At 46.9% G+C, this 9,417-nt stretch overlaps 1 protein-coding gene across 1 annotated transcript in view; it reads right to left on the bottom strand.

The window, feature by feature from the left end:
* Window positions 1–1,967: 1,967 nt before the first annotated feature.
* GSK3B (glycogen synthase kinase 3 beta) overlaps window positions 1,968–9,417 on the bottom strand; it is a 149,294-nt gene continuing 141,844 nt past the window's right edge. The window contains exon 11 of the mRNA XM_041411048.1: window positions 1,968–7,792. Coding sequence (XP_041266982.1) covers window positions 7,725–7,792 — 68 coding nt within the window. The 3' untranslated portion in view covers window positions 1,968–7,724. The remainder of the gene's footprint in view (window positions 7,793–9,417) is intronic.

Here is a 9,417-nt window from a genome sequence, read left to right as displayed (position 1 = left end):
CATTTGCTGTAAAGTTCAGCTCTCCCTTACAGCCCTGAGCACTCACCTGTACTCTCACCTGAGATAAGCTCCAGCAGGAGTTTGTTTTGGGGGTCTGGTCTCTGCTCCAAAGCCTCACACTGTACAACACTCACACCCAGACAGAGCCTGGCTTTCCTGTCGTGCCCATGGGCCATTGACACCTACACACCTTCCTTTCCTACCAGAGCTTGGATTTGGGAGCATTTGGGTCTTGCAGCCTTTTTGCACAGCTGGTTTAGCAAAGCCAGAACACCACCCTTCAAGACTAGCAGAGGACGACAGGACAAGGGCCCAGCCGAGCCCTTCCCAGAGCCCAGGGAGGGAAGCGAGGTTCCAGGCTGGCTGATGAGGTTAGTACCATCTGCTGGGCTCGCCGTCTCCAAGCAACTGGACGCGGTGCCTCAGACAAGCTGCAGTGCTCTTCTCTCCCCTCTGCAGCTTGCGGCTCGCTTCCCTCCTCCTCCTTCTTTGTGGCTCTTCTCACACAGAAAGCCACTTGGACCTTCCCAAAAGCTGCCACCTTCCAGATAACAAATGGTGCCAGGAGCCTTGACACTGACTTTTAATTCCTACGCAGATGGCCGGCAGCTCGCTCGATAAAGACAAAGCACATCAGTGGAGCAGACTCTTGTACTGCATTCAGCTCGGTGCTGCTTTGCTCTCGGATTAGCATTTTAAATGATCCCAATGCGCTGGTGACCGACAGCTAAGTGGATTTGACCCTGGTTTGCAGATGGCTCTCAAGAAGTGTTTTCCCACAGTTTGAGAATGATGCTCCCTGGAAGGTTGTGCAAGGACTGGCTCTTGATGCTAAGGTGTTTCATTACGTCTCTTAGAAGGATGGTTGGAACACGATACAAAACTGAAACAGTCCCACAGGCAATGCTTGCAGGAGTTACAATAGGAGGGCGAGCTGGGTAAACTGGACAGCCGCAGCCTCCGTGCAGAAGGGGGAATGCAATCCTCAGGTAAGGAGACAGACAGGCAGCAGCTACCAGATGCTCTCCAGTGCCTTCGTTGACACGGGGGAGAAAACTGTAGGGAACCTCTGGCTGCTTTTGGTACTGCAGCTTAAAGAGGGCGTTCAAGACAACTGCAGAGGAGATATAATTGGAAACATCACAAAGATGTGAAGGAACTGAAGATCCCCTTCCAGTCAGCTTAGCAAGAAGTTATGAAGTGCTTGAGTTCTGTTCATTTTGCTCTGACATTCAGAAAAGAGACCTGAGACTGCAGCTGAGAGTTCCCATGCAAAGACAGCGCAAAAAGAGAGCCCACAACTTGCATTCCAGGTGAGGGAAGGTCAGAAGAGGCAGGAGGTCCCAGTGCATGTCCATGCAGAGAAGTGCCCAAGGATCACTGACCACCACCCCAAATCACCAGGGATTGTGATGAATTCCCACCAGAGGCAAGCTTTAAATGGATAAACTCACCCAGAGAGGCGCTGTAATTTTGGCAGCAATGCGTTTGCAGGTCCAAGTGGCCACCCTGAATGCCAAGGAGAGCAGTCCCAGTCTCGGCACGAGTCGGATGCATCCAGAACCCTGGTGACCTTGTGGGACAGAGTAAGTGAAGGGACAGCAGCCTCCACTCAGTGTGTTGCTTCTGGGGCTGCCAGGCTGTGGGTGGCCACCTGGCCCTGTCCCCCCCAGAGCCCCAGGGCCCGCACAACCCGAGCCCGCTCAGGGAGGCGCGGCGCACCGGCATCTGCTCCGAGAGCACAGCTCCAGCAGCCAGGGGGGCCAGAACAGCTCCCAGACACACATTCGGCAATCAGGAGCTGATCCTGGCTCAGCACTCACGGTGTGGACCCAGCAAGGGCCCCTTCCCACCCTGCTCCCTTGTCCTGGAGGGCCTCCGGAGTGGAGGCTCCGGCCCAGAGCCCAGCAGAGGTTTCATGGGAACAACCGCGGCTCGTGGCACACAAACAAAGCAAGAGGAGTCTCTTTGCAATATAAATTTGTTTTTATTGAAGCAGCAGTCACATGACCTCGCATCTAGCCTTTAGGATAGCGACAGAATGGATTCGGCCAGGTCAGCCAGCCCAAAAAAGGATTTTTATTTTTTTTTTTCTTTTTTCTTTTTGCGCTAATAGACATGTCATGTTTAATACATACATTATCCAGTACCGGAAACCCAACTCAGAGATAGCTATGTGCTGATTTGCTGGAGGAACGGTCCACTGGACGTGGTCTCGACAAACTTTACAGATCACCACCAAATAACATTACTAATGGGATCCAATGATTTAAAAAAAAACAACCCAAACAACCATGAGTGCAGGATTCAAAGCCAGCAGTTTACACAGGTTCTTAAGTTTGTATCTATAGGTGGACGGCAAAGGAAGATTGGTTGGTTTCAATTTGAAATATTTATGTCCCAGGGTTCCTCTCTCCATCAAATCAAACGGTATCATAGACAAGCTGGCATCTCTTTAAAAATAGCATGGAATAACACAGCTCAGTTAAGAAAACATGCTCATTTCTTGAGTTTTTTCTTTATTATTACAAAGATTCACGTCCACCTATTCTCGCAGAGTGGAAAGAGGCATGAGGGTGAGGAACAAGGGTCAGAGAAGGGAGAGAGGAGGAGGAGGGAAGAATAGGGCAATTTTTTGAAATAAAGACCACACACTTGGTATTTTTTAAATTTCATTTCCAGGCTAACCTACTTTTTATTTAATGCAAATTACAGTACCAGTTAACTATTTCCGAACCGAGTCACACAGAACAAAACGTATTTACAAGGGGAATGGGGCGGGGGAAATAATAAAACATTAAGCATACTTTCCACAAAAAAAGTTTATATTTAAAATGAAAAAAAAAAAAATCAGTCACAGAGGCATTCAAGTAGTAATAATGTTATACAGGTTTTGCTTTTCCTTTAAATCAAGACAGATTTGCACAAGTGTATGCAATAGTTTGTATACAACCCACAGTCCTTAATATATATATATTTAGATTTCTGTTTTTAAGATGGAAGTGGTCACGCTAATTGGTGTGTACAGGCCCAAGTGATCCATCAGCAACACATTAATGAACGCAAATTTTACAGGCAAGCAAATTATATATATATAAATATATTTTATATATATATATTAAAAATAAATTGAGAAAGACCAACACAAGGAAGCTACTTTTCTCGAGCTAACCCCTTAGGTACTGTTTTCCTTTCCTGTCGTTTTGCCATTATTGCAGTGTTGCAAAACGAAGCCAACTACGACCAGAACCGGCCGAGAGCCCCGTGGAAATCAGCTGCCACCCCAGGGGTACCCGCTGGCAGTCTCCGGAAGGCAGAGCCCGGACCGAATACCCTACTGTGCTTTTCCTCATCGGCTTTTCCTTTTTCTCCGCGGTGGCTGAGGTTCCTAGTACAGGAGTACGAGTCTGACAGGCTGCTTGACTTCTGCTTTTCCAAGTACTGAAAACTGGGGGGGAATTTTAGGTTGCAAGTCGCAGGCACCTGCCATTATTTTAGGTAAAGCTTGGCTTCGAAATAAGGGGACAGAGTGTTCAGGGGTCTTCTACCAGTCAATTTTCTTTTGCAGGTAATTTTTTTTTCTTTTTCCCTAGCAAGGTAGATAAGTTTAATAGTAAAGAACACCAGTGTCTTGATGGAGCGTCCATCGGGGGAGACGGACTGCGATCCAGCCCGGCTCAGGACCCACTACGGCAGGGCTGACGTAAAGGACACATCAAGAGCACACTGGGTTAAAAAAGAAGCCCAAAAGAGTGTAAAAGAAGAGAAGGACAGCTCTGAGCAGATACTGTCGCCAACAGCTTGGCATCACTGACCTTCGTGTCACCAGAAAGAAAGTGCAGCCTCTGCTTCACTGGAATGAACACGAGATGCTTCGAAATAAAACAGCAACCTTTGGTTTGGTAAAGAGTTACGTGTTTTCCCATTCAAGACAATCTTATGTGGAATACTAACAAGGTAGTAAAACACAAGCAAACTAGTTTTAGAAACAAGGCCTTCGTGCTGGGCACAAGAAATCAAGAGTCATGTTAAACTTATCTCAAGAAAACAAAAGTGACTTCGGGGAAGGATGGGGGGGAAAAAATAGGGAGAAGAAAGGGAACAGAAAGTCCTCCCGGCAGAAAAAACCACCGCAGCAGTCTCCTACGGCGATGCCCCCGCTCCCACCGCAGCCAAATGGCTCGAGCACAGCAACCCTGCAGGACGTGGGGGTTTCCCTCCCTGGGGGCCCTTTCCGCTCGCCGCTGCCCCCGGCACAGCCGCAGGGAGGGTGGGAAGGCCGAGCCTCCTGGAAGCTGCCGCCGCCCAGATGCTCCTGGGCGCAGGGCTGAGGGGAGAGACAAGCAAAATCTAAGTGGGGTGCTAGGGCAAGGGTCCGAATGAAACCAGCCGCTGCTAGCGGGAGGAGGAGGGCAGCGTGGGCACCTTGGAGACTCCCAGAACAAAGCCGCGGCTCCAGTGAAGTGAATGACGGTGGAGACGGTTTCTTTTCGTTCCGCTACTGATCAGGGTATCACCGAAACCTTACAGCACTCAAAGAGTTAGAAAGCGGGGTGGGGAGGGGGGAGCGAAGATGCGGGTTTGGGGTAGGAGACATTGTTAATAAAGAAGGAGGAGAAAAAAATAAAAGGGAAATAAAATTCAAAAAATCATGGAAGCGAAGGCACTCCAAACTATATAGATACACTATACATCGCTAGAGTTATTGTTACAATAATACAGGCCGGTACCTACTGTACAGAGTTAAAACTATATGGCTTTAAAAAGCTCGTCTACATTTTGTCTGATTATTAAACAGAATCACTGCCCTGAACGGTAACTTTTTGCTCATTAATAACAGTTCCTGGGTCCACATATTTACATACAAAACAATAAAACTCAAAATTCAAAAACAACCAAAAATAATAATGTACAAGCTTGAATTTGGTGAGGAGCTTTGTTTTTTGTTGTTATTTTTCTGTGTTTTTTTTTCTTTTTTTTTTTTTCTTATTTACAAAAAAAGGTTGTTCAAAGACCTGGATCTAACTTGTATAAAAGAGTGTGTGATCCTGCTATGATCCTTGAAAACAGAAATAAAACCAGAGGGGCACCCCTGACCCTCCCCCCAGCCTAACACACACACGAGACACACACAGACGCCGGCACAGCCACAAAACCAGAGAGAAACGCTCTGACTCCCCTCCACCAGTCTTTAACAAAAAAATGAAAAAGAAAAGCCACATGTCCTGGCACAAGCAGCATTTTTTTCTTCTATATATGTTTATTACTTTTTTTCTTTTTTCAAAGACTCTGTAATTTACTGCCTCCAAATAACAGTGCCCGTGGCCAATGCTTCAGCAGTCTTGTCTATACAGCAGATCCATACCCTGCCACTGTCCTACTTTTTGAGTCTCCTGCATGAATTTGGATCACTGGGTCAACCAAGCCCCTTCACTTACCTTTCAGGACACTGACTAGCCGAGCGCACGCTTTAAGACGCTCTTCAGCCCTTTCTATTAAGTTGCAGGTAAGGATTTGGAAAGCCTTGTTTTTCTCAACGTGGGTGTGCTTTCCTTTGCAGCCAGCCAGAATGCAAAAAAGCTTTAAAACTTTTTTTTGTGTGTGCCCAACAGCGAATCGCCGAAGGGTATAACTTGAGGGTTTATCGGTTTCGTGGTAGGTGGTCACTCACCTCTTCAATCAGCTCCTGCGTCCCCAAACCCACCGCGTGCCAGGCAGGAGGGAGAGGGCAGAGCTTTTATCAGTTCCGGGGCTGCTAAGAGACAGTTTCCAAAAAATCCCACGTCAACAGCATAAAAGGTACAAGAAGAAACACACCGAGCTCGTGACCAAGCCCCTGCCGCCCCTGCGGCGGCCGAGCTTCCAAAGCCGCTACTGCCGGTTCCCCCCGGGCCACGCGAGGTTCCGCGTGTTCCCGAAAAGCAACTGCTTGCCTTAGAGATCCGCAGGTCGAGGAACGGCTCGGTAAGCACCAAAGGCGACTACAGTTTCTCTGAAGAAGGATAAGGCTGGAGCGGACACCGACCGCAAGCCTACCACAAGATCAGGTCTCCGAAAGTCTCGATGCCGCGCCGGGGCTGCGTCCGGCCGCTCACCTGACCCTTTCGCAAGGAATATTGCTTTGACTTCAGGAAGAGAGACGTGGATGCTCGCACCGCACGCCGTCGCAGGGAGGAAACCTGGACCCTGAACTGATGGACTACAACAAGCATTCACCTCACGCTTCAGTCAGACTGATTCAAGATCGTCGACAAAATAAAAAAAGCAGTATTGTATCTATGTATACATGTATATATTTATATAATATATATACACACACACTCATATAGAGCCAGCTTTCCTACAAGTCAGCAGGTACAAATTACCATCAAGAGCATTCGGATGTGTATTTCAATATTCTACCAATGTAAAAACATAACGGCGACGTGGCAACACGCATCAATAAATAGAGATCAAAAAAAAAGAAAAAGCAAGAGGTTAAAGATGAAAATTAAATACAGATTCTACCTGTGGATTTAAAGTCAGAACTGTCAGAGAATGTGGCATCCTGCAAGTTAAAACTGCAGTGAAAAAAAAAAAGTATTACAAAATAAACCAGTAGCCTGTTACAGTTCACATTATAAACCCTGGTGTCCTTTTCCTGTATGCACCTTAGGAAAGGGAAGCCTGTTCAAATCAAGAGCCAAGGAGGGGTGGGGTGAGAAAAAAACCCAACCAAACACACTTTCACAGTGGCCGCTTCCCAAAAAGTCCCTTAACATCCATCCACCAGCTGGGCCCCCGCCCCTGCCGAGGATTTTGTTCGTCCGCTCTTCTCTGCTGAAGCTGGGAGCCGGCCCGAGACACGGAAAGCAGGAGCTCCGGCTGGGCAAAGGGGATGCCTCGGCAGAGCCGACTGCTGCTGTCCGTGCATGTGTGTGTATTATATTATATATCACCACTCGGGCAAGACTTTCCCCACATGAAGCTGCAGATTTCCTCATCACTAGCACTGATTTTTAAAATGAAAGGCTTCCGCTAGCGGTTCAAGCCTTAGACACATGGCAAACCCTCCCCCCCCCACCCCATGGCAACCTATTTTCCTACCACGTCGCCCGCTCCCGGTGCCAGAGCCAGGGCAGCTCTTCAGATAACCTGGGATATGGATTTGCTGACAAGAAACGCTGAGCTCTGTTGAATGACCCCTGCTAAGCTCCCGACCAAATTCAAGCTGTGCACTACATCAAAGTCCGAAACTTCACTTAAAAAGAAAATAAAAAAGAGGGTAAAAAAAAAAAAAAAGAACTTCAGCAGAGAATGAGGTTTGGGATTTGTTTCGTTTTTTTCCTTCTTTCTGTTGTGGGAGGGGGTATGAGGCAAGAGTCCTGGTTCTGAAGTACACAACAGCAAACTTCCAACATGAAGAGATTGTCGAGGGGAGACATTGGTGTATTGTATTGCTCCGCTTTCCCTCCTCCCCCCACCTAGTCCCCTGCCCCGGACACCCTGCAAAGTGAGAATACAATGAAACTGGTTTGTATTTATAGATATTTTACAAGGTTAAATAAGAACAACAATAATAATAATAAAAAATTGAACACTAAAATGAACAGGTTGGTTGGTTTGTTGTTTTGTTGGATTTTTTTTTCCTCTTTTTAATTTTCTTTCCAAATGTGACCAGTGTTGCTGAGCAAGACTCAAATTACTGGTGATTTTTCCTGTGCAGCTGGCTGCTTGGTACTGGTTCAGGTGGAGTTGGAGGCTGATGCTGTAGCTACACTATTGGTCTGAACTCGTTCTCCTGCGTTAACATCTGCAAACAACAGACGAGAAGGGGAGAGAGAAAAAAACAACCAGCATTACCTCCAAAACAGAGACACATTGGAAACAACAGCTGTGACATTCTCCACAAGGGGAAACCCACAACTCCCACCAAGAAGGTGTTTGGTTAGGATGACTGCCCTGACTTCAGGACGTGTAGATGGAGCAATCCAATCTGGGGAAAGATGGAAGATGGTCTTTAAGCAGGGAAAAAGCAACCTGGAGTGCTGAGGGCTGGGCTCCAGCAGGTTCTGCAGTCTGTAACACTGGCTGCGCAGTGCAAAGTCGCCTGTGTTACATCCCATAACTGCATGACAAGGCATACTGGCATTGCCAAAGCCAACACCAGTGTCTGTGGTCACTATGAGGTTTCACATTGGTGAATGTGAAACTTTCACATTGTTAGTTAGTCCTTCTTACAATAAGTCTGCCTGTTAGTTGTGTGAATGAGTGCAGACAAGGAATGTGACAAGCCTGCTCCCCTGGCAGAAACAGCTGGTGTGCCAATGTGCAATTCATGCACTTGTTGCCTGAGAAAGTCTTTCAAGTCTGCTGCTGTTGCTCAACCCAAGTTGGATCTGCCACCCTCTGAACTGCTGAAGCAGATTAACATCAGGGTCTGAAGCCAATAATGAGGTTTATGCAAGCACATGATATGTTAGAGGATTGGATCTCTGCAGTAAATGCCTCCAACACCTTTCAGGGAGGGACAGTGCTTCACAGAGAGACAAGTCACAGGATCAAGGGCATGTGTCAAAGTGCATTTCAAGAAAACTGACAGTTTGCAAAGAAATACCAAGAGGAAATTAATTGTAACTGTGGTTTCATAGGCTGCATGCATCACGTATTTCCTCTAAAAAAAATATTCTTAGTATTAGAAGAATAGGAAGGGGAAAAAAAATGCACCAATTTCACCTGGAACCATTCTATATAGTATCTAATTAGCCAAGTCAGAAAGACTGTAAGATACTTATAGATAAGTGGCTAAACACCTACACGTGTAAAATACAGGATGGGAAAAAGGTATTAAATGCGGTTTTCTCCAAGAGACTGTCATGCATTTCACCCACCACTTAATTTACTAAGATTAACTGCAAAGCTATTGGTACTGCAACAGGAAAAACATCAGAAAGACTTATTATCTTGCTACAGAAGAGGGCAGACTGAGCAAACAGTGTATCTGAAAAGACACATGGAAAGGGTTTATAAAAAGAATGAACAGATTTGGTGACCTCAGCCTGAAGGGCTGTGTGACTAGCAGGAATATCAGACATGACAAAACACACCGGTGGGCGCTGGGTGTGCAGTCACATTTCTCCATCAGAGACGAGCTGGGCAATACTCTACAGTCACCTGTTAGCAAACCCCCTCCTCTTCAGCCACACTCACCTGACCATAGCCACAAACAAAGGCAATGAACTGAATCGTGGACTGCTTTGGGTTGGAAGGGACCTTAAAGAACATCCAGTTCCAACTTCCCTGCCAAGGCCAGGGACACCTCCCACTAGAGCAGGTTTCCCAAAGCCCCATCCATCCTGGCCTTGAACAGTTCCAGGGGCAGCCATAGCTTTTCTGGGCAACCTATGCCAGTGCCTCACCAGTCTCACAGTAAAAAAT

The sequence above is a fragment of the Onychostruthus taczanowskii genome, unplaced genomic scaffold (assembly GCF_017590055.1).
Source record: "Onychostruthus taczanowskii isolate IOZ18803 unplaced genomic scaffold, ASM1759005v1 scaffold34, whole genome shotgun sequence".
In the NCBI taxonomy this organism is placed as follows: domain Eukaryota; kingdom Metazoa; phylum Chordata; class Aves; order Passeriformes; family Passeridae; genus Onychostruthus; species Onychostruthus taczanowskii.
This window is presented reverse-complemented; position numbering and strand designations above follow the sequence as displayed.